A 25,881-nucleotide genomic window follows, 5' to 3' on the forward strand; every position below is an offset into this window, starting at 1 on the left:
CGATGGGCAGGCCAGGGTCTCATGACCTTCCAGCAGGGGCCCCAAGTCTACTTTCATTGGTATTGGTAACACGACCTGAGGGCAGTAAAAAAATACACAGTTGCTAGGCTTGATGATCTATGTATTGTTATAACTTCAAATGAAGAGTGAGAGGGAACTATTACAGGACTGTGATGCTATTATAGAAGGCTTACAGGTGAAAGCATCGCCCACAAAGGAATTTTGGACAGAAACCATGTGTGGTTGTTGCCTCCCCCTGACCATAGTGCGTTATTGGAATGGATGTGATGTTATATAAATCTACTTAGTCCTTTTTTTTTTTTTTTTAAGTAAGCTCTACGTCCAACGTGGGACTTGAATTCAGGACCCCAAAGATCAAGAGTCACATTCTCGACTGACTGAGACAGCCAGGTGCCCCTAGTTAAGGATCTTCGATTTTTTTTTTTATTTAAAATATATTTTAAAGCTTTTATTTATTTTATTTTTTTTAAGTAATCTCTACACCCAACATGAGGGCTCAAACTCAGTACCCTGTCATCAAGAGTTGCATGCTCTTCCAACTGAGCCATCCAGGCACCCCGGGATCTTTTAGATGCAGCTGTGTTAGTGTTTACAAAATCCCAGTTAATGGTCTCGTGGTATGCAAGAAAAGCTGATGGATCAGAGAGGTTAACTATAGATTTTGGAGGACTTGATAGTTTTAACCCCCACCCTGGACCCCAAATCATCAGCTGTATCTGATACGCTATCTGCAGTTGAAGTTGTGCTACACGCTCAGAGATACCAGTATTTTGTTCTGGATTTGGCTAATGCCTTCTTTTCCAGTGGGAAGCCAAAGCATTCATTAGAGATAGACCCAGTATGCACATACTGTGCCCTCACAAGAAGATTTCAGTAGTCTGGCTGACACTTAGCCCTTGATTTAAACTCCATTCCATGATGGTGTCTAGTGAATGGGCAAAGGCCCCTTTTGGAGGGGAAAGCCAAGAAAAGACTACTCTAAATCTGACTTATTTTGTAATGATCTTTGTCTAATTCATAATTTAATTGTTATTTGGTGTAATACTGGTATAACTGATAAGATTAATGGATTCTAACAAAACCTGTGGTAATACAGGTATAGATTATAAAGCATATTGGGAAACTGAATTAAAACCTCTACGGATGCTCTCTCAATGGAATATGTTTGGCCAGAAGGGGGACTAGAATTAGTTAAAAATAATATAATTTCAGGGGCGCCTGGGTGGCTCAGTCGTTAAGCGTCTGCCTTTGGCTCAGGGCGTGATCCCAGCGTTCTGGGATTGAGCCCCGCATCAGGCTCCTCCACTGGGAGCCTGCTTCTTCCTCTCCCCACTCCCCCTGCTTGTGTTCCCTCTCTCGCTGGCTGTCTCTGTCTCTGTCGAATAAATAAATAAAATCTTTAAAAATATATATATAATTTCAAATTTAATTAATCTACTGATACCTTTAATTAATTTATTACAATTTTTAAAAATTGAAATACAGTGTAATTAATGTACAGTGTTTTATTAGTGTTAGGTGTACAACATAGTGAACAATTCTATAGATTACTCAGTGTTCATCATGGTAAGTGTACTCTTAATCCCGTTCACCTTTTTCACCCATCCCCCCACCTCCCCTCTGGTAACCATCAGTGTGTTCACTATATTATTGTTTTGTTTCTTAAATTCCACATATGAGTGAAATCAGATGGTATTTGTCTTTCTCTGACTTATTTCACTTAGCTTAACACCCTCTAGGTCCATCTGTGTTGTTGAAAATGGCAAGATTTAATTCTTTTTATGGGTGAGTAATATTTCATTGTGTATATATACCACATCTTCTTTATCCATTCATCTATCAATGGACAGATGTTGCTTCCATAATTTGGCTATTGTAAATAATGCTGCAATAAACATAGGGTGCATATATCTTTCGAATTAGGGTTTTCCTATTCTCTCGGTGAATACCTGGTAGTGGAATTACTGGATCATATGGTAATTCTGTTTTTATACTGATACCTTTCTTAAAGTTCAAATTTTGGTGATGGAGAGGTAAAATAGTTACCGGTCTTGTACATGATTACAAATACCTTTGTTGCTGGGATATTTTGTTTTTGAAATTTTCTTTAAACCAATAGCCACACCTAGGGTGCCTGGTTGGCTCAGTTGGTTAAGCATCTGCCTTCAGCTCAGGTCACAATCCCAGGGTCCTGGGATCAAGCCCTGCATTGGGCTCCCTGCTCAGTGGGGAGTCTCTTTCTCCCTCTCCTCCCCCTCTTGCTATCTCTGTCACTATCTCTGTCTCTCGCAAGTAAATAAAATCTTAAAAAACCCAATAGCTACACCTCATATGATGCACACGTACTTAATATTTTGGCAGATGTCTTTTTACAGTGATGTAGGCAAAGGATTAAGAATGTGTGACTTATAATTAAAAGCACTTAACCAAGAGGGGATAACTATGGAGGATAGAGATCATTTTATACTTATCTCTGCAGACATCTGCATATCTAGTTTGACTCTTCACCAAGATAAAGGCAGTGGGAATATAACGTGCTCCTTAATGTCTTAAGTTCTCCCAAGGTTGATTTCTTTCCTGATGGCTTTCACCTGGCTCATGTCATGGAACCAGGGGCCTTAAAGTTCCTGCTGAGAACTTATGCTTCCGGCTCTCCTAAAGTCAAGCTGCATCATCACACAGATCTTAGTGGTTCAATCCATACACGAGGCATGTCTGGTTGTGAATAAGGATCCTGAGGCTCTTCTGCCCAGATATGTCTTTAAGCCTCAATGCTGGAATGCTCTTTATCCAACTGTATCCTATACTCTGCATTTAAATAAAAGCCCTAAGGAGAGTGCTCTCAGAGCCTCACAATTCCAAAGATAGGTGTGATATCTCTATAGGTATAATCATAGTTAAAGAAATGAAAGTATATAGAAATGTATATGTGTGTAGATCTCCTAGCCTCCCCCAACTCTGACAATCAATGACTTACCAGTAGAAGAGAGCACAACTGGTGCTCAATTGTTTATTTACAAATACCATTTTCTAATGAACCAGAATCCTTGGAGAAGCTGATTCCAAGCTGGGACAGAAAAGGTGCAACATGTGCCTGAAAATATTCTTGCATTTGGAAACAAGGACATTCTCAAAGAATTTTCACACACACACACACACACAGGCTGTAGCTCAGGTGTACCCATCACCCAAATCTGGGACAAATTTAGCATCAAATTAAATATTGGTAGTAATTATAAACCATTGACTCTATTAAGAATCAGAGTCCAATTTCTTTCTCAGGCAGTGATTAATAAAAGGTCCCGGTTTCCTTCCTGCACTCCAAAACTAGAAAATGAAGCAAAATATATGATTCAGTTTAAGATGTCTCCAAAACTCCCCTCAGGTTCAGTATTTCACTAGAAGAATGCACAGAACTCAGCAATGTTGTTATGTTCATGGTTACAGTGTATTACAGCAAAAGATTCAGATTAAAACCAGCAATAGAAGAAGGCGCATAGGGCAGGGTCTAGGAGAGACCAGCCACTGACCTTCTAGTTGTCCTGTCCAGTGGAGTCATGTGGACGGCACTGATTTCCCTCAGCAACTATGTATGACAATACACATGGAGTGTTGCCTACCAGGGAAGCTCACGCAAGCGTTGGTGTCCAGAATTTTCATCGAGGGTTGGTAATGCAGACAAGTCTGCCCTTGTTGCTGACCTTAGTCTCTAGCTCCTCTGGAGGTAGAGCTGATACCTGTGGGCCAAGTTACCACCCATGTGGTCATGTGATCATAGGATCCAGGAGCTCCACATGTGTTTCCAAAATTGGCCCTAGGGGAAAAGAGGCTACCTGCTTGTGAATACAAAGAGTACCTCCTTGGATTCCCCTGGTAGCATATTCCGGCAGAAATCATTTCCATGTTATTAGGGAACACTTGGCACTGCCTTCCTTATTAGAGTGTTTCTCTAACATCACCTGAATCATTATGGGTATTTCAGGTGTCAGAATTACTTTATGTTTTTCACTCATGAGCAGTTTCATATCCCAATAGCCAGCTAGTAATTGTATCTTAAATGGAAATTTTCTGGTCCAACATCTTAGCAATTCCCCCTGGGTAGCATTCAGAGGCTTTTGCCATAGGTAGGCCCCAGTCTGGATTCCACATAAGTCTATCATAGGAAGAATCATAGAGCTATTGTATGCTCTCAGCAGCGCTCCAGCTTCTTCCATGCCATTAAAGTGATAATCTCTTTGTCCACCAGCTATTTATCTTAACCTGTATGGGCTCAGGTAATCTTACTGGTACTCATTTGGCATGTGCTACCTATATTGTTTGAAGGGCAAATTTACATGCTTCCATTTTATAGTACCAAATAAGGGAAGGTAGGAGTCATTGTTCCCACATGGATATTTCATTGTCCCAGCACCAATTATTGAAAAAAAAAATTCTGTACCTACTGCACTTCAGTATAGTCTTTTTCACAAGCAAATGGCGGTATAGGGATATTATTTTATTCTATTTCTCTATTTGTCTATCTGTGCCACAAGCTGTCGCAATCTGCGTAGTCTTACAATGAAATGGTGCGATGTGGTTGGGTAAAGCCTACTAATTTTTTCTTCTTCCAAATTGTCTTGACAGTTTTTGGCCTTTTGATGTCCCTATAATTTGAGTCAGTTTGTCAATTTTCTTCTCTTTCTCACGCATGCACACAGACACACACACAGAGACACACAACTTGTTGGATTTTCCTTGGGATTGCGCTGAATTTATAAAGCAATTTGGAAAGTCCTTGAAACCACCATGAAACACAAGTATATTACATTTTGAAGTGTTTGTTCAGAGTGTATTCCTCCCACTCTATTGGGTTGTGTCTTATTAAGCTGTGTTCTAAAACTTGTAAATTTCCTTGTGAAATTTTTGAACAAATCTATAATGTACAAATTTTAGGTCCATATTCACTCTGACACACTTCTCACCTATTCACATCTACCTCCCCAACTGGAAAGAACGGAACAACACTGCTGCCAATTCCTGAAGGAAAAAAATCACTTTCCTGCAAGATGAGATCATTGGGTTCAGACAACCCTTTATTTCAGGGTTCAGATTCTCCCCTTGCATATTTGCTCCAGCTGAAAATGGCAATGTGTGTTTGGTACCAAAAATACCATCAGTTAAGTTGCACTATGTTTGGGATGATGTCAGACTCCTAAAAGGAATTAAGTACATCTGAGATATGGAGTAAGAAATATACGGATAAAAGTGTTCCTCGATAGATGCAACACAATCACTATACAGGCAAGAGAAGTTCAGTGTGGAACCAGAGGCTGACCGTGTCACAGAGCACTTCATTCGGGATGGCTTACCATCCCTTGTCCTTCTTCAATGTCATGGACCTGTATGGGGTGTGAAAGAGGAAACCACAGGCTCCAAATGGAGTAGCTTCTGCTCCATCATGTCACCACACCAGGGCATAATACCTAAGCCCAGTGCACTTTCAACCTCCCCCAGAAATGTAGTTTCCGAGCTCAGTCAGGGATTTTCTGGTCAGCACCAAAAAGGGAATTTGCCACAGCGATAGGCCCTCTCCATCCTCCAAAGAAAGAGATTAGGTATTTTCCTAATAAGACTCTTTTGTCCCCACCATAAGGTGACCTCATCTGACATAATCCTTTTTTCTGTTTATGATATTCTTGTCCTAACTATAAAAACCTTTCCTTTTCTGTAGCGCTTTGGAGCTGCCCTCGAATTGCTAGGTAGGATGCTGCCCAATTCACAAGTCGATGGATAAAGCTATCAGACCTTTACAATGTACCTTTACAATAATATACTGCTGCTTAACAGGGAGTTTTTTGTATTCTTCCTAACCAAGTCCAAAACACTCTAATGTTTCAGGGTGCAAATATTTGAGGAGCAACATCTTTCCACCTATGCACAGACCCATTTCTTTCTGAAGTGCTGTACGAAATGATATGTCATTGACCTTAGTAAAAGGATTTCAGAGCATCTAAAATAATGGATTTCTTTGGAAGCTAACTGACCCTCATGGAATCTAAAAGTATGGCTCTTCTCTGCCTTTAACAAGGAACTAAGCCGGTCCCTCTGGGTAGGAGCAGCATCTTTCAGCAGCCCTCAGGGTGCCACGTGACCAAAGGTCAGGCACTCGCGGGTGGAGGGGGTTGGAGGACCCCGTTTCTGAGACCAATAGAGCTCTGCGAGCCACACCCCCCGGAAGAGCCTCTGTACCAGGACGTAGCGCGGAGCCAATGAGGGAACAGGACACGGCCTTCCTAGGCGAGCGCATCCGCTGGGGGCGGGACTTCCGCCCTCATCCCCCGCTGGCGGTCTTTTAACCTCAGGTTAGGTCTGTTTATCCCTTAAGGTTCCGGACCGGAGTGACTGATGGTGAGGACGCGAGGGGAGGCGCTGTCCTCGCCGCACACCGTTGAGTCCCCGTGTCCGTTCCCCTCCGGCCCCGTTGCCGGCCCACAGAGTCCGATGGCGGCGGCCGCGCCCACGGACCCGGCTCAGGTAAACGCTCGTCTCCCCGCCCCCCAACGCCGTCCCCCCACGCAGACCCGCAAGGCCCGACGCGGGGCGTCTGCTCGCGTCCCTGCGGCCCAGGCCCCGGTGTCCGGGACAGGGAGGCGCCGGCGGGCGGGGGCCCGTGTGTGAGCGCCGGCGTGCTCTGCGGGAGCGGGCTCCGGGCTGAGGGGCCGGCTGGGGCAGAGGCTGGAGGGGGTCTGCGCCAGCAGCGGGGAACAGCACCTGTCCCTCCCTTCTGTCAGGAGCAAGGTGCGGCGCGGCCAGTGAGGCCTGTCCCCTCGCTGCCTGAGCAGTCCGTGTCTCATGGCGGTAACGAGGGGTGGTCTAAGCCAGGTGTCAGTAGGCAGAGACGAGAACCCGCGGCGGGGGTGAGCGAGGAGGCAGGGAGCGCAGGAGGAGGGAGTTACAGTGGTCGCTGGTATTGTCCACGGATAGCTGCCGTGTGCGCCTTGGAGAACTGGTTGACTATAGGTCTACTTTTTGAGAAGGTCTAAGGCAAATTGTAGGTGTTGCAGGTGGGAGGAAAATGGGGGGAGTGAGGGAAAAACCGCAGGGCTTTTTGTCCGTGAACCTTAAAAATTGTTCTTTTACCCTCACAAGTGGGTTTATATGGGAAGGAAAGTGAACTACAATTCGGAGCAAACAAGCTGAGCCAAAACAGTAGGCCAATGTGGAGAACAAAAGAAAGGTAGTCTTTTTAAAGGGGAAAGGGGCGAAGATGGGAAGGCTGTTGTTATAAACTACAAGTCCACTGCAGTTGGGAAGGCTGTTGTTATAAACTATAAGTCCACTGGGAGTTGTGGCTTCTCATTGGCTGAGCTGTTGTGTGGGGTGATAGGAAAGACTGGCTTTTTGGGTTTGGGATAGTGAAGTAGTATCCCATATAAGGTCAAGTCTGTCTCTCCTCTTTGGTCTGCAGTTAGTCACTGTGGTTGTGTTTCAGAGCTCCTCCCAAGTCTGCAACCTCCAGATACCATTTTAGTAAGATTTACCATTTTAGTGAGATTTACCGTTGTTAATTTCACAGGTCCTAGCAGCCAAAGAGATGGAAGCTCCCATCATCCGGATGGAAGTTACCAGTAGATTGGTTGTCCTTTGGGATACCTAAGTTGTTTTGACATTGCTTGCAATGTCTGATGTCTCAGAGAAGTGTGATTGACGGCATCAAGTGGGCAGATGGACAGGAAATGTTGGGAAACTGGGGGAAAGATTCATGATGGAGAATTTGAAAAGTGATGGCTATTGTGTGGACCAGGGTGGAGATTTGGATCACATTTAGGTAGGGAATGTAGTGTATCCTGGCAATGCTACCAGTAGGTCAGAGGCTCCTAGTAAAGTGTGCTGAAGAGTGATTTTCTTGCATAGCACATGGTTGGGGTTGTTGGACATTTCCAACACAGGTGAAATAGAATGATCTGGCAGATACATGGGCAAGCCTTCCATGGGATGGTGGGACAAGAGATAGCTAGGACACCTAGGAGTAATTTTGCCATGATAACAGTGAAGTTGGGGCTGCTCTTTATTCAGTGGTGTACAGCTTTACAGAATTTTGTGGTTTTTACAGTGCGTGGGGTGTTTCAAAGTCTTGTTGGTAATTAAGGTCTGGACAAATGCGGTCATTTGTGGTTCACTGTGCCTGGCAGGGAGACCTTTAGTGCTGAGGTTCTCACAAAGGTTCGGTGGAGAGTGGTGGGTTCTGATTGTTGAGGGACCGTATGGATGGCGCAGAAGTAGAAGAGGGTCTGTGAGTATCCTCAGTTGACATGTGGTTTGGAGTATCTGTTAACAAAGCAAGGATTAGAGGCAGGTGAGGAAGGCTTCTCAGCAGCATTTGAGGGTTTCCCTCAGTTGGGATTCGTGAGAGTACTGGGGTGGTACTGGAACCTGTTTGAGTTTGTCAAACATCCTTTGGATGTCATGTGACAAGTAAGAATGTGAGTCAAGGGAGAGTCCTTTGGTGTGGGGCAGGAAGGTGTAGAGTTCATCTGTGGGGTCTGAAGACGTGAGAGAGGTACATTCTACAGAATCCTGTACACATGGAGAGGAAGCGTGAGCTAAGGGCCGCAGGGCCCTGGTATTGAAGACTTCCTGGTAAAGCAGGGCCTACAGTTGTCTGTTTTGAGGGCACAATCTGGGAGACTCCCCGGGAATATCGTGTCAGAGGGATGGGACCTTGCAGCCCAAACCTGGAGCTTAGATTGCATCTGTGTGTCCCCCTGCTTGTTACTGCTGAGGACTGAACACGGATTGATGGGAAGGTGAGAGGAGCATGGTGTTAGTGGCACCAGGACCTGGTATTTATTCTGAGGTGGGGAGCTGGGGTGGCAGGGGGGACTGGGGTGGTTGTGTGGGGGTTGGATTGTGGGTTATCAGAGAATGTTCATGGTTCCAACTTTTCCTTTCATGGTAGTGTGGTGTGACCTTTGAGGACGTTGCCGTGTACTTCTCCTGGAAGGAATGGAGGCTTCTTGATGAGGCTCAGATACGGCTGTACCACCGTGTGATGCTGGAGAACTTTACACTTGTATCCTCACTGGGTAAGGGCCTCAGCCTCCCCTTGACCTGAAATAGACTCTGTATTCCATGTCCCCTTTTTATTTTCCATGGTACATTTGTCCTTCTGTCATGTGTTCTGTGGGCACTGATTGCTTCCCCAGCATTCTGGATAGTTGCTTATGTTGTCACCTCTGAGTTGTTGGCGTGTCATTTTCTCAGCCCTAGAGCCCCAGCACCCTCTGTGCGGAACCCTGACAGGTTAAGATGGGAGGTCAGTAGTCATGCGGTGAGGCTGATGGATTGCACCTTGCTTGCCCTCTACCTGAATTGGGTCTGTGTGTCCAGACCCATGCCTTTTCGATGGTCCAGGATGTGATCCCTTCCTTTAGCTGGCATTTCCTTGTGCCTGCCTGTGCCTCAATTTGCAGGCATTGGCATGGCCACTATGTAGATATATCATGGGCTACTTCTCAAGACCTTCATGTATGGTTCTTTTAGTAGTATTTTACGTCTCTTCTTCCACCTTGCCCCCTTTCTTCTGCTTTGTTGAGGTATGATTGACAAATGAAATTATATTATTGAAAGTATATTACATGATGACTTGATATACAGTATGAAATTATTATGTAAATGAAGGTAATCAACACACCTATCAGTTGATATAATTACCTTTTTCTTGGTGGTGAGAAACCTTAATATCTACTCTCTTACCAAATTTCAAGTATACAATACAGTGTTAACAACTACTCAACATGCTGTACATTAGATCCTCAGAATTTACTCATCTTGTAAGTCAAAGTGTGTATCCCTGACCATCTTTCCATTTCCCCCAGTCCTGAGCTTCTGATATTCTACTTTCTGTGTCTGGTGTTTTTGTTTGTTTGTTTGTTTTCAAGAATATCCATATATGTGATATCATACACTGTTTGTCTTTTCTGTGTGGTTTGACTTAGCATAGTATTTTCTAGATTCATCTATGTCGTTCGTGCAAGGGGCGGTTTTGCTTTCTTTTTTATGGCTGAATATTCCTGCATGTGTGTGTGTGCTAAATGTTCTTTGTCACTGGAAACACTCAGGCACACTTACTGATGTTTCCATATATTTGCTATTGTGAATAATACCTCAGTGGATATGTGTATGGAGATACTGATTTTGTGTCCTTGGGATACATACCGGGAAATGGCAATGGTGGGACCATGTGGTAGTTTTGTTTGTTTGTTTGTTTTTTTAATTTAAATTTTGTAGGTTAACATACAGTGCGGTAGTGGTTTCTGGAGTAGAATTCCATGATTCATCACTTACATACAACACCCAGTGCTCATCATAGCAAGTGCCCTCTTTAATACCCATCATCCATTTAGCCCATCGCCCACCTGTCTCCCTCCATCAACCCTCAGTTTGTTCTCTGTCGTTAAGAGGCACTTACGGTTTGTTTCCCTCTCTCCTTATTTCTGTTCCCCCCTCCCATATGTTCATCTCTTTTCTTTCCTAAATTCCACATATGAGTGCGTGGGATTATATGGTATTTGTCTTTCTTTGATTGACTTATTGCACTTAACGTAATATACTCTAGTTCCATCCACATAGTTGCAAATGGCAAGATTTCATTCTTTTTGAAGGCTGACTAATGTTCCTGTGTGTGTGTGTGTGCGTGTGTGTGTATACATGCGTATACGCATATACACACCACATCTTCTTTATTCATTCATTGGGCTTTCTTCTTATTTGGTTATTGTTGATGCTGCTATAAACATTGGGGTGCATATATCCCTTATTATCTATTTTTTTGTATCCTTCGGGTAAATACCTAGTAGTGCAATTGCCAGATTGTAGGGTAGCTCTGTTTTTAACCTTATGAGGAAACTTCATAGTGTTCTCAAGAATGGCTGCACTATTTTGCATTCCTGCCAACAGTCCAGGAGTGTTCCCCTTTTTCCACATCCTCGCCAACACTTGTTGTTTCCTGTATTGTTTTTTTTTTAAACATTTTTTTTTAAGATTTTATTTATTTATTTGAAGGAGAAACAGAGATAGCAAGAGAGCAGGAGCAGGGAGAGGGAGAAGCAGGCTACCCACTGAGCAGGGAGCTAGATCCCAGGACCCTGAGATCATGATCTGAGCTGAAGGCAGAGGCTGATCCAGGGCTAGATCCCAGGACCCTGAGATCATGATCTGAGCTGAAGGCAGAGGCTTAACCTACTGAGCCACCCAGGCGCCCCTCCTGTGTTGTTAATTTTAACCATTCTCTCAGGTGTGAGATCGTATCTCATTGTGGTTTTGATTTGTATTTCCCTGATGTTGAGTGATATTAAGCATATTTTCATACATCTCTTAGCCATCTGGATGTCTTCTTTGGAAATATGTGTATTCATGTGTTCTGCCCGATTCTTAATTAGATTATTTGTTTTGGTGTGTTGAGTTTGGTCAGAGTTCTTTGTAGGTTTTGGATACTAAGCCTTTATCAGATATGTTGTTTGCAAATATCTTTTTCCATTCTGTAGGCTGCCTTTTAGTTTTGTCGATTGTTTCCTTTGCTGCACAGTAGCTTTTTATCTTGGTGAAGTCCCAGTAGTTCTTTTTTGCTTTTGTTTGCCTTGGGTCCGGCAACGTGTTTAATAAGAAGTTGTTACAGCCAAGATCTAAGAGATTTCTGCCTGTGTTCTCCTCTAGGATTTTGATGGTTTCCTATCTCACATTTAGGTCTTCATCCATTTTTTAATGTATTTTTTGTGTATGGTGTAAGAAAATGGTCCACTTTCATTCTTTTGCATGTTGCTGTCCAGTTTTCCCAACACCATTTGTTGAAGAGATTGGGTTTTTTTTCCATTGGATATTCTTTCCTTCTTTTGGGAGATCAGTTGACCATAGAGTTGTGGGTCCATTTCTGGGTTCTCTGTTGATCTATGTGTCTGTTTTTGTGCCAGTACCGTGCTGTCTCAATGACTACAGCTTTGTAATATAGCTTGAGATCTGTAATTGTGATGCCTCCAGTTTTGTTTTTCTTTTCAGAATTGCTTTGGCTATTTAGGGAATTTTGTGGTTCCATTCAAATTTTAGGATTGTTTGTTCTAGTTTTGTGAAACGTGCTGGTGGTATTTTGATAGGTATTGCATTGAATTTGTAGATTGTTTTGAGTAGTAGAGACATTTTAGCCATGTTTGTTCTTCCAATCCATGAGCTTGGAATGTTTTACATTTCTTTGTGTCCTCTTCAGTTTCTTTTCTTTCTTTCTTTCTTTTTTTTTTTTTAGAGATTTTATTTATTTATTTAACAGAGAGAGAGACAGCCAGCTAGAGAGGGAACCCAAGCGGGGGAATGGGAGAGGAAGAAGCAGGCTCCCAGCGGAGGAGCCTGATGTGGGGCTCGATCCCAGAAAGCTGGGATCACGCCCTGGGCCGAAGGCAGAGACACTTAACGACTGAGCCACCCAGGCGCCCCTCCTCTTCAGTTTCTTTCATAAGTGTCCTGTAGTTGATAGTTTTCAGAATAAGATCTTTTACCTCTTTGGTTAGGTTTATTCCTGGGTATCTTATTGTTTTTGGTGCAATTGCAAATAGGGTCAATTCCTTGATTTCTTTTTCTGTTGCTTTGTTACTGGTGTATAGAAATGCAACAGATTTCTACACATTGCTTTTGTATCCTGCAACTTTGCTGAATTCATGTATTGGTTCTAGCAATTTTTTGGTGGAATCTTCCAGGTTTTCTACAGAATATCATGTCTGCAAATCGTGAGATTTTGACTTCTTCCTTGCCAGTTGGGATGCCTTTTATTTCTTTTTGTTTTCTGATTGCTAAGGCTAAGACTTCCAGTACTGTGTTTGATAGTAGTGAGAGTAGACATCCCTGTCTTGTTCCTGACTATAGAAGAAGAGCTCTCAGTTTTCCCCATTGAGGGTGATATTAGCTGTGGGTCTTTCATATATGGCCTTTTTGATGTTGATGTATGTTCCCTCCATCCCTACTTTGTTGAGGGTTTTTATCAAGAAAGGATGCTCTAGGGGCGCCTGGGTGGCACAGCGGTTGAGCGTCTGCCTTCGGCTCAGGGCGATTCCGGCGTTCTGGGATCGAGCCCCACATCGGGCTCCTCTGCTATGAGCCTGCTTCTCCCTCTCCCACTCCCCCTGCTTGTGTGCCCTCTCTCGCTGGCTNCCCCCCTCGCTGGGTGTCTCTATCTTCTGTCAAAAAAAAAAAAAAAAACTTTAAAAAAAAAAAAAAAAAAAAAAGAAAGGATGCTCTATTTTGTTAAATGCTTTTTCTGCACCTATGGAGAGGACCATATAGTTCTTATCCTTTCTTTTACTCATGTGCTCTATCACGTTGATTTGAAGTTGTTGAACCACTCATGCAACCCAGGAAGAAATCCCACTTGATTTTGGTGAATAATTCTTTTAATGTACTGTTGGATTTGACTTGCTAGTGTTTTATTTTATTTTTTATTTATTTTTTAGAAGATATTTATTTATTTGAGAGAGAGAGAGAGCACACGCGTGAGCAAGGGTAGGGGCAGAGGCAGAGGGAGAAGCAGACTCTCAGCCAAGCAGACAGCCTGGTGCAGGGCTCCATGTCAGGATCCCCAGGATCACGACCTGAGCTGCAGGCAGACGTTTAACTGATTGAGCCATGCAGGCGCCCCTGATTTGCTCGTATTTTATTGAGAATGTTTGCATTCCTGTTCATCATGATACTGGCATGTAATTCTCCTTTTTAGTGGGGTCTTTGACTCATGTTGGTATGAAGGTAATGCTGGCTTTGTAGCTTGAGTTTGGAAATTTTCCTTCCATTTCTATTTCTTGGAAAAGTTTGAGAAGAATAGGTATTAACTTTTCTTAAAATGTCCAGTAGAATTCCCATGGGTATCCATCCAGCCCTGACTTCTGTTTGCTGGGAGATTTTTGATTACTGAGTCAGTTTCTTTGTTGGTTATGGGTCTGTTCATATTTGCCATTTATTCCTGTTTTAGTTTGGATAGTTTGTAGGATTACAGGTATTTGTCCATTTCTTCCAGGTTTCCCAGTTTGTTGACATATAATTTTCATAGCATTCTCTTATAATTGTTGTATTTCTTCGGTGTTGGTTGTGATCTCTCCTCTCTCATTCATGATTTTATCTGTTTGGGTCCTTTCTGTTTTCTTTTTGATAAGTCTGGCTAGGGGTTTTATCAATTTTATTAATTCTTTCAAAGACCCAGTTTTTAGTTTCATTAATCCATTCTTTTAGGGAGTTTTTGTTTCTATATCGTTAATTTCTGCTCCAGTCTTTATTATTTCCCTTCTTCTGCTGGCTTTAGGCTTTGTTTGCTGTTCTTTGCTAGCACCTTTAGGTGAAAGGTTACTTTGTGTATTTGAGACTTTTCTTGCTTCTTGAGGAGGACCTGTATTTGCAATATACTTCCCTCTTAATGACTGCCTTTGCTGCATGTTTTCATTTTCACATGCTTCCATGTATTTTTTCAAAATTTCTTCTTTAATATCCTGGTTGTTCCATTCATTCTTTAGTAGGATGTTCTTTGACCTCTGTGTATTTTTGGTCTTTCCAAATTTTTTTTTTTAAAAGATTTTATTTATTTCTTTGACAGAGATAGAGACAGCCAGCGAGAGAGGGAACACAAGCAGGGGGAGTGGGAGAGGAAGAAGCAGGCTCATAGGGGAGGAGCCTGATGTGGGGCTCGATCCCACAATGCCGGGATCACGCCCTGAGCCGAAGCCAGACGCTTAACCGCTGTGCCACCCAGGCGCCCCTTTCCAAATTTTTTCTTGTCGTTGACTTCAAGTTTCATAACATTGTGGTTTGAATATATGCATGGTATGATACCAGTTTTTCGTAGCGGTTGAGGCCTGATTCGTGACCCAGTATATGATCTGTTCTGGAGAATGTTCCATGTACACTCGAAAAGAATGTGTATTCTGCTGCTTTAGGATGAAATGTTGTGAATATATCTGTTAAGTCCATCTGGTCCAGTGTGTCATTAAAAGCCATTGTTTCCTTTTTTATTATCTTAGATGATCTGCCCATTGCTGTAAGTGGGGTGTTAAAGTCCCCTACCATTATTGTGTTATTATGAATGAGTTTCTTTATTATTAATTGATTTATGTATTTGGGTGCTCCTAAGCTGGGGACATAAGTATTTTCAGTTGTTAGATCTTGATGGATAGACCCCTTAATTGGGATGTAATGCCTTTCTTCATCTTTTGTTACCGCCTTTGGTATAAAATCTACTTTTTCCAAGTGTGAGTCTGAGTATAAGTATGGGTACTCCGGCTTGCTTGCTTGCTTGCTTGCTTGCTTGCTTTCTTTCTTTCTTACTTTTTTTGTTTGTTTGTTTTTAAGATTTTATTTATTCATTTGACAGAGAGAGAGAGAACATGAGCAGGGGGAGCAGCAGAGGGAGAGGGAGAAGCAGGCTCTCCACTGAGCAGGCGGCCTGATGTGGGGCTCAATTCTAGGACCCTGGCATCATGACCTGAGCCAAAGGCAGACAATCAACTGAGCCACCCAGGTGCCCTCCTCTGGCTTTGTTTTGACTGCTATTAGCATGATAGATGGTTCTGTATGCCTTTACTTTCAATCTGCAGGTGTCTTGGGTCTAAAATGAGTCTCTTATAGGCAGGATATAGAAGGATCTTGTTTTTTAATCCATACTGATACCTTACGTCTTTTCATTGGAGAACTTAGTCCTTTTAAATTTGGAGTGATTATTGAATGATATGAATTTAATGCCATGGTGTGATCTGTAGAGTTGGTCTTTCTGGTGATGTTCTCTGGTCCTTTCTAGTCTTTGTTGCTTTTGGTCTTTTTTTTTTCTTTTTTCCTCCACTCAAAGAATCCCCCTTAAAATTTCTTGTAGGGCTGTTTTAGTGGTTATGAACTCCTATAGTTTTTGTTTGTCTGGGAAACTGTCTCTCCTTCTCTTCTGAATGAAAGCCTTGCTGGATAAAGAATTCTTGGCTGCATATTTTTCTCATTCAGCACATTGAATATTTCCTTCCACGTCTTTCTGGCCTGCCAAATTTCAGTGGACAGATCTGCTGCAAACCTGATCTGTCTTCCCTTGTAGATTAAGGGCTTTTTTTTCCCCTTGCTGCGTTCAGGATTCTTTCCTTGCCTGTGTATTTTGTGGACTTGACATATGATATGACTTGACGATAGTAGGTTTTTATTGAATTTATTTATTTTTTTGTTTTATTTTTTATACAGATAGGTGGGGGGAGGGCAGAGGGAGAGAGAGAGAATCTTAAGCAGTCTCCATGCCCAACACAGAGCTCAGTGCAGGTCTAGATCTCACAACCCTGAGAGCATGACCTGAGCCTAAATCAAGAGTTGGATGCTTAGTCACCAAGGTGCCCTGGCTTTTAATTTAATGGGAGTTCTCTGTGCTTGTTGGATTTTGATGTCTGTGTCCTTCCCCAGATTAGGGAAGTTTCCCGCTATAATTTGTTTGAATAACTTTTTCTTCAACTTCCGGGACTCCTATGATACAAGTGTAGTTGCTGATGAGTTCCCCAAGTCTAAGTCTGTGGTCCATTACCTTTCTTTCCCTCTTCTTTGCAGCCTCATTCTTTTCCATAATTTTATCTTCTGTATCACTGATTCACTCCTCTGATGTGTCCATCCTCATTTTAAGGCCTCCACTTGGGATTGCATCTCGGTTATAGCATTTTTCATTTTGGGCTGACTAGATTTTAGTTTTTTTATCTGTGCAGTAAGAATTTTCTAATGTCTTCTATGCTTTTTTCTAGCCCAGCTGGTATCCTTATAATTGTTTTACGTTCTAGTTCAGACATCTTAGTTACATCTGTATTGATTAAATCACTGTCCATGAGTATACCTCCATCTCTTGTTCTTTATTTTGGAGTGAATTTCTCCATCTTGTCATTTTGTCCAGAAAAGAAGAAAGAAAAAGGAAAAACAAAACAATAACAACAAAAAACTAGATTCTGGGTGTGTTTTGATCTGCTTGTTAAAAGAATATAGATTCCAAAATAAGAAAGAAAAAAGACTACAATGAGAGTAAAAAAAAAATAAAATAAAAAATGTATAAAGTAAATGTATAAAAATAGAAACACAAAAAAATTAATAAAAAGCATTGAAAAACACGAAAGTAAAGGAAAAAATAATAAAAAAAATAAAGAATAAAAGTACAAAGGAGGCTAGATGCTCTTTTCCCCTAGAGCTAAAGTTTTGCAGCCCCCTATGATCTTAGCCATCTGCTACAATCAGCCTTAAATTGTTCTTTTGTCTTGTTCTTTGAGATGTAAATTTGCTTATCTGAGACATTTTTCTTAATGTAGGCCTTTATTGCTCTAAATTTCCCTATTAGAACTGTTTTTGCTATATTCTATAAGCTTTGGTATTTTGTATTTGTTTTCTTTGTTTCAAGATAATATTTTTTTAATTGGGCCTGTTGGTTTTTCATGATTGTGTGTGGTTTTTTTTTAAAGATTTTATTTATTTATTCGAAAGAGACAGAGACAGCCATCAAGAGAGAGAGGGAGCACAAGCAGGGGGAGTGGGAGAGGAAGAAGCAGGCCCACAGCGGAGGAGCCTGATGTGGGGCTCCATCCCAGATCGCCGGGATCACGCCCTGAGCCGAAGGCAGACGCCCAACCGCTGTGCCACCCAGGCGCCCCTCATGATTGTGTTGTTTAATATCCACATATTTTTGAATTTTTGAGCTTTCCTCCTATTATTATTACTATTATTTAAAGATTTTATTTATTTATTTGACAGAGAGGCAGCAAGAGAGGGAACACAAGCAGTGGGAGTGGGAGAGGGAGAAGCAGGCTCCCACAGAGGAGCCTGATGCAGGCTCGATCCCAGGACCCTGGGATCATGCCCTGAACCAAAGGCTGACACCTAAAGGCTGAGCCACCAAGGCACCCCTCCTCCCATTATTTATTCCTGGTTTTATACTACTGTGGTCAGTAAACATAACTGATATTATTCCTCTTAAATTTGTTATGACTGGTTTTATGATTTACAAAATACAAATTTTCCTAAGGAATGTTCTGTATTCCCTTGAGCAGAATGTGTATTCTACTGCAGTTGAATTGAGTATTCTCTGTATATCTACTAGTCCATTTGATCTAAAGTACAGTTGAAATGCAAAGTTTTCTTTTCTGTCTGGATCATCTACCCATTGTTGATAGGAGAATATTAAAGTCCCCTGTTTTTTTTGTGTGTGTTTTTTTTTTTTAAAGATTTTATTATTCATTCGACAGAGATAGAGACAGCCAGTGAGAGAGGGAACACAGCAGGGGAGTGGGAGAGGAAGAAGCAGGCTCATAGCAGAAGAGCCTGACGTGGGGCTCGATCCCATAACGCCGGGATCACGCCCTGAGCCGAAGGCAGACGCTTAACCGCTATGCCACCCAGGCGCCCCTAAAATCCCCTGTTATTACAGTGTTGCTGTCTATCTGCCTTCGGATTGAATATCATAATATTTGCTTCCTGTATTTGGGTGCTCCGAAGTTTGGTGTTTGGTGCATATACAGTTGCAATTGTTACATCCTCTCAATAAGTTAGGTCCTTTATTGTTATGTTATGATTTTGTCTCTATTTTATCTGATAAAAGTATTGCTGCTTCTGCTTGCTTTTTTTTTTTTTTTTAAGATTTTATTTATTTATGTGACAGAGAGACAGCCAGCGAGAGGGAACACAACAGGGGAGTGGGAGAGGAAGAAGCAGGCTCCCAGCGGAGGAGCCCGATGTGGGACTCGATCCCGGAACGCTGGGATCACGCCCTGAGCCGAAGGCAGACACTTAACGACCGCACTACCCAGGCGCCCGTCTGCTTGCTTTTTGTTTTGTTTTTGTTTTTGTTTATTTTTTTTTTAAGATTTTATTTTATTTGACAGAGAGAGAAGGGAGAGCCTAAGCAGGGGAAGCACCAGTGGAAGAGGGAGAAGCAGGCTCCCCACCAAGCAGGGAGCCTGACATGGGGCTGGCTGTATTCCAGGACCCTGGGATCATAACCTGAGCCGAAGGCATTCACTTAACTGACTGACCCAGGCACCCCTCTGCTTGCTTTTTGTATTCCATTTGCAAGAAGTATCTTTTTTTGCTCCCTTCACTTTCAGCCTATGTGTGTCCTTAATGCTGAAGTGAGTCTAATATCCACAGCATATAGTTGGGTCTTGTTTTTAGTTGTTGTCATTGTTTTGTTTTGTTTTTAAATCCTTTCTGCCACTCTGTCTCTGAATTGGAGACTTTTATAAGGACTTACTCTTGCTATCTTGTTAATTGTTTTTGGGATTTTTTTGTAGTTCCTTCGTTCTTTCCTTTCTTGCTGTCTTCCTTTGTGATTTGATAATTATCTATAGTTGGTATACTCTGGTTCTTTGCTCTTCTGTTCACATTAGGTTTTTGCTTTGTGGTTACCTTGAGGCTTACAGGAAACATCTTACATTTATTTATACCATTCTGTCTTAAGCTGATATCTTCATTTCAGCAGTATACAAAATTCTACCCCAACCCCCATTTTATGTTTTTGATATCCCTATTTACATCTTTTTTTTATTGTGTAATCATTAATAAATTATTGCAGCTAATTATTTTTATTGCTTCTGGTTTTTAACCTTTATACTAGAGTTAAGTGATTTAAATACCATCATATTACAGTATTAGCATCCTCTGGATTTTACTATGTACTTATTTTAGCAGTATGCTTTGTATTTTGATATGTTTTCATGTTACTACTTAGGTTCTTTGATTTCAGCTTGAAGAACTGTCTTTAGTCTTTCTTGTAAATAAGGTCTGAAGGTGCTGAACTACCTAATTATTTGTCTTTATCTCTTTTTTGTTTCTGAAGGACAGCTTTGTTAAGTACAATATGTTTCCTTGGCTTCCCTCTCTGCCCCCACCCCAGTTTTTTTAATCTAACTTTCCACTCTTTTCTGGCTCATAATGTTTCTTCTGAGAAATTTGCATATATCCTTGTGGGTGTTCCATTTTATAACATGAATTTCTTTTTCCCAGCTGCTTTTGAATTTTTCTCTTCATAATTGTTCCTTAACAGTTTTATTATGTGTTTCAGTGACATCATATTTGTGTAGCTTGTATGGGGACAGTGAACATCATGTACCTGGATGTCTTTGCTTCTCTCCCTAGATTTGGGAAGTTTTCAGCCATGATTTCCTTAGTTTTTGCTCTTGTCTTTCTCTGTCTTATTCTTCATGGACTTATTCCATGAATGTTGCTTCAAGTTCCATAATCCATGTAGGCTTTCTTTATTTTTTCTTTTTTACTCCTCTGACTAGATAATGTAAAGACCTACCTTCAAATTCACAGATTCTCTTTCGCTTGACAAAGTTGGCTGTTGATGCTCTCTGTTGCATTTTTTATTTCACTGATTTTATTCAGCATTAGAGCTCCTGTTAGGTTCTCCCTGCCACCTTTTTTCATTTACTTATTTTTTAAATTTAAATTCAATTAATTAACATATAGTGTATTATTAGTTTCAGAGGTAGAGTTCAGTGATTCACCAGTTCTACATGATACCTAGTGCTCATTACATCATGTGCCCTTCTTAAAGTCCATCACCCAATTACCCCATCCCCCCACCCCTCTCCCCTCCAGCAACCCTCAGTTTGTTCCTGTGATTAAGAGTCTCAAATGGTTTGTCTCCCTCTCTGATTTCATCTTGTTTTATTGTTTCTTCCCTCCTCTATGATCCTGTTTTGTTTCTTAAATTACACACATCAGTGAGATCATATAATTGTCATTCTCTGATTTACTTATTTTGCTTATCGTAATACCCTCTAGTTCCATCCACGTCATTGCAAATGGCAAGATTTCTTTTTCTTTTTTTTTGATGGCTGAGTAGTATTTGATTTTGTGTATGTATGTGTGTATATATATATATCACATCTTCTGTATCCATTCGTCTGTCGATGGTCACCTGGCATCTTTCCATAGTGTGGCTATTGTGGACATTGCCACTGTAAACATTGGGGTGCAGGTGCCCCTTCAGTTCACTACATTTGTATCTTTAGACTAAATGCCTAGTAGTGCAATTGCTGGGTCATAGGGTAGCCCTATTTTCAACTTTTGAGGAACCTCCATACTGTTTCCCAGAGTGGCTGCACCAGCTTGCATTCCCACCAGCAGTGTAAGAGGGTTTCCCTTTCTCGGCATCCTCGCCAACATCTGTTGTTTCCTTACTTGTTAATTTGAGCCATTCTGACTGTTGTGAGGTGGTATCTCACTGTGGTTTTGATTTGTATTTCACTGATGCTGAGTAAGGTTGAGTATTTTTTCATGTGCCTGTTGGCCATTTCAGTGTCTTCTTTGGAGAAATGTCTGTTCACGTCTTCTGCCCATTTCTTGATTGGATTTTTTTTTTTAAAGATTTTATTTATTTATTTGACAGAGATAGAGACAGCCAGCGAGAGAGGGAACACAAGCAGGGGGAGTGGGAGAGGAAGAAGCAGGCCCATAGCGGAGGAGCCTGACGTGGGGCTCGATCCCATAACACCGGGATCACGCCCTGAGCCGAAGGCAGAAGGCAGAGGCTTAACCGCTGTGCCACCCAGGCGCCCCTTGATTGGATTATTTATTCCTTGGGTGTTGAGTTTGATAAATTCTTTATAGATCTTGGATACCAGCCCTTTATCTGATATGTCATTTGCAAATATCTTCTCCCATTCTGTCAGGTGTCTTTTGGTTTTGTCAACTGTTTCCTTTACTGTGCAAAAGCTTTTTATCTTGATGAAGTTCCGGTAGTTCATTTTTGCCTGTTTCCCTTGCCTTTGGAGATGTGTCTAGCAGGAAGTTGCTGCAGCTGAGGTCACAGAGGTTGCTGTCTGTGTTCTCTTCTAGGATTTTGATGGATTCCTGTCTCACATTGAGGTCTTTCATCATTTTGAGTCTGTTGTATATGGTGTAAGGAAATGGTCCGGTTTCATTCTTCTGCATGTGGCTGTCCAATTTTCCAACACGATTTGTTGGAGAGAGTGTCTTTGTTCCATCGGATATTCTTTCCTGCTTTGTCAAAGATTAGTTGACCATATAGTTGAGGTCCATTTCTGGGTTCTCTGTTCTGTTCACTGATCTATGTGTCTGTTTTTGTGCCAGTATCATACTGTCTTGATGATGACAGCTTTGTAGTAGAGCTTGAAGTCAGGCATTGTGATGCCCCAGGTTTGGTTTTCTTTTTCAACATTCCCTTGGCTATTCGGGGTCTCTGCTGGTTTCATACAAATTCTAGGATTATTTGCTCTAGCTCTGTGAAAAAAGTTGACGATATTTTGATAGGGATCGCACTGAATATATAGATTGCTCTAGGTAGCATAGACATTTTAACAATATTTGTTCTTCCAATCCATGAGCACGGAATGTTTTCCCATCGCTTTGTTTCTTCCTCAGTTTCTTTCATGAGTATTCTATAGTTTTCTGAGTACAGATCCTTTGCCTCTTTGGTTAGGTTTATTCCTAGGTATCCCCTTATGGTTTTGGGTGCAATTGTAAATGGGATCAACTCTCTTTCTCTTTCTTCTGACTCACTGTGATTTCTGTCCATTGATTTTATATCCTGCCACTTTACTGAATTCCTGTATGAGTTCTAGCAATTTTGGGGTGGAGTCTTTTGGGTTTTCCACATAGAGTATCATGTCATCTGCAAAGAGTGAGAGTTTGACTTTTTCTTTGCTGATTCGGATGCCTTTTATTTCTTTCTGTTGTCTGATTGCTGAGGCTAGGACTTCTAGTACTATGTTGAACAGCAGTGGTGAGTGGGGACATCCCTGCCGTGTTCCTGACCTTAGGGGAAAAGCTCTCAGTTTTTCCCCATTAAGAATGATATTTGCTGTGGGGCACCTGGGTGGCACAGCGGTTAAGCGTCTGCCTTCGGCTCAGGGCGTGATCCCGGTGTTACGGGATTGAGCCCCACATCAGGCTCCTCCGCTATGAGCCTGCTTCTTCCTCTCCCACTCCCCCTGCTTGTGTTCCCTCTCTCGCTTGCTGTCTCTTTGTCTGTCTGTCAAATAAATAAATAAAATCTTTAAAAAAAAATATTTGCTGAGGTCTTTTCATATATAGGTTTTATGATATTTAGGTGTGTTCCCTCTATCCCTACACTGTGAAAAGTTGTAATCAAGAAAGGATGCTTGCTGTACTTTGTCAAATGCTTTTTCTGCGTCTGTTGAGAGGATCATATGGTTTCCGTCCTTTCTTTTATCAGTGTAGTGTATCACATTGATTGATTTGCGGATGTTGAACCACCTTTGCAGCCCAGAATGAATCTCACTTGGTCATGATGAATAATCCTTTTAACGTACTCTTGGATCCTGTGGGCTAGTATCTTGGTGAGAATTTTTGCATCCATGTTCATCAGGGATATTGGTCTGTAATTCTCCTTTTTGGTGGTGTGTTTATCTGGTTTGCGGATCAAGGTAATGCTGGCCTCATGGAAAGAGTCTGGAAGTTTTCCTTCCATTTCTGTTTTTTGAAACAGCTTCAGAAGAATAAGTATGTTAAATCTTCTTGAAATGTTTTGGTAGAATTCCCCTGGGAAGTCATCCAGCCCTGGACTTTTGTTTGTTGGGAGATTTTTGATTCCTGCTTCAATTTCCTTGCTGGTTATGGGTCTGTTCAAGTTTTCTATTTCTTCCCATTTCAGTTTTGGTAGTTTATACATCTCTAGGAACGCATCCATTTCTTTGAGATTGCCTAATATCTTGGCATATAGTTGCTCATAGTATGTTTTTATAATTATTTATATTTTGTCAGTATTGGTTGTGATCTCTCCACTTTCATTCAAGATTTTATTTATTTGGGTCGTTTCTCTTTTCTTTTTGATAAGTCTGGCCAGGGTTTATCAATCTTACTAATTTGTTTAAGGAACCGTCTCCTAGTTTTGTGGATTTGTTCTATTCTTTCCATTTCTATTTCATTGATTTCAGCTCTGACCTTTATTAATTCTCTTCTCTTGCTGGGTTTAGGCTTTATTTGCTGTTCTTTCTCCAGGTCCTTTAGATGTAAGGTTAGGTTGTGTATTTGAGACCTTTCTTATTTCTCAAGAAACGCTTGTATTGCTATATACGTCCCTCTTACGACTGCCTTTGCTACATTCCAAAGGTTTTGAACAGTTGTGTTTTCATTTAAATTTATTTCCATGAATTTTTTAAATTATTTTTTAATTTCCTGGTTGACTCATTCATTCTTTAGTAGGATGCTCTTTAGCCTCCATATGTTTGAGTTCTTTCCAACTTTTCTCTTGTGACTGAGTTCAAATTTCAAAGCATTGTAGTCTGAAAATATGCAGGGAATGATTCCAATCTTTTGGTACCAGTTGAGACATGATTTGTGACCCAATATGTGATCGGTTCTAGAGAATGTTCCATGTGCACTTGAGAAGAATGTGTATTCTGTTGCTTTAGGGTGGAATGCTGAATATGTCTTTGAAGCCCATCTGGTCCAGCGTGTCATTCAAAGTCATTGTTTCCTTTTTGATCTTCTGCTTAGATAATCTGTCCATTGCAGTGAGTGGGGTGTTAAAGTCCCCTACTATTATCGTATTATTATTAATGTGTTTCTTTAAATTTGTTATTAATTGGTTTGTATAATTGTCTGCTCCTATCTTGGGGGCATAAAATTTACAATTGTTAGATCTTCTTGTTGGATAGACCTCTTAATTATGATATAGTGTCCTTCCTCATCTCTTATTACAGTCTTTGGTTTAAAATCTTATTTGTCTGATATAAGGATTGCTACTCCACCTTTCTTTTGATGTCCATTAGCATAATAAATGGTTTTCCACCCCCTCACTTTCAATCTAGAGGTGTCTTTGGGTCTAGAATGAGTCTTTCGCAGACAGCATTTCGATGGGTCTTGCTTTTTTTTTTTTTTAAGATTTTATTTATTTATTTGACAGAGATAGAGACAGCCAGCGAGAGAGGGAACACAAGCAGAGGGAGTGGGAGAGGATGAAGCAGGCTCATAGCAGAGGAGCCTGATGTGGGGCTCGATCCCAGGACTCTGGGATCACGCCCTGAGCCGAAGGCAGACGCTTAACCGCTGTGCCACCCAGGCACCCCTTGCTTTTTTTAAAAAAGATTTTATTTATTTATTTGGCAGAGAGACAGTGAGAGAGAGAACACAAGCAGGGGAGTGAGAGGAAGAAGCAGGCTTCCCGCTGAGCAGGGAGCCCAATGTGGGGCTTGATTCCAGGACCCTGGGATCATGACCTGAGCCGAGGGCAGATGCTTAACAACTGAGCCACTCAGGCACCCCTGGGTCTTGCTTTTTTATCCAATCTGATACCCTGTGTCTTTTGATTGGGTCATTTAGACCATTTACATTCAGAGTAACTCTTGAAAGATAAGAGGTTAGTGCCATTTTATTACCTGAATAGTCACAGTTTCTATATATTTTCTCTGTTCCTTTTTGGTCTCTGTTCCTTTTGGGCTCTCTCTTCACTTAAGGGATCCCTTTTGATATTTCTTGCAGGGCTGGTTTAGTGACCACAAATTCTTTTAGTTTCTCTTTGTCCTGGAAGCTCTTTATCTCTCCTTTTATTCTGAATGACAGCCTTGCTGGATAAAGTATTCCTGGCTGCCTATTTTTCTCATTTAGCACCCTGAGTATATCATGCCCATCCTTTCTGGCCTGCCAGGTTTCTGTGGATAGGTCTGCTGCCCTTCTAATGTTTTTATCCTTGTATGTTATGGACCTCTTGTCCCAAGATGCTTGCAGGATTTTCTCTTTGTCTCTGAGGTTTCCAAGCTTCACTATTTATATGTCGAAGTATTGACCTATTTTTAATGATTTTGAGGGGTATTCTCTCTGTTTCCTGGACTTTGATGCCTGTTTCTTCTCCAGATTAGAGAAGTTTTCTGTTAT

General features: G+C 41.5%; 1 protein-coding gene across 4 annotated transcripts in view; it reads left to right on the forward strand.

The window, feature by feature from the left end:
- Positions 1-25,881, forward strand: part of LOC100466129 (zinc finger protein 256-like) — a 42,790-nt gene that overhangs the window by 5,726 nt on the left and 11,183 nt on the right. Inside the window, exons 2-3 of one of the 4 annotated variants that reach the window (XM_034639361.1) lie at positions 6,368-6,534; positions 8,960-9,086. In XM_034639361.1, the coding sequence (XP_034495252.1) occupies positions 6,406-6,534; positions 8,960-9,086 (256 nt within the window). In that variant the 5' untranslated portion in view covers positions 6,368-6,405. Of the gene's footprint in view, positions 1-1,817; positions 6,535-6,633; positions 8,808-8,959; positions 9,087-25,881 lie in introns of those variants that run through there. The other 3 variants (XM_019793705.2, XM_019793704.2, XM_019793706.2) reach the window with 3 other exon arrangements.

This window comes from Ailuropoda melanoleuca, chromosome 12 (assembly GCF_002007445.2).
Source record: "Ailuropoda melanoleuca isolate Jingjing chromosome 12, ASM200744v2, whole genome shotgun sequence".
NCBI classification, from domain to species: Eukaryota; Metazoa; Chordata; class Mammalia; order Carnivora; family Ursidae; genus Ailuropoda; species Ailuropoda melanoleuca.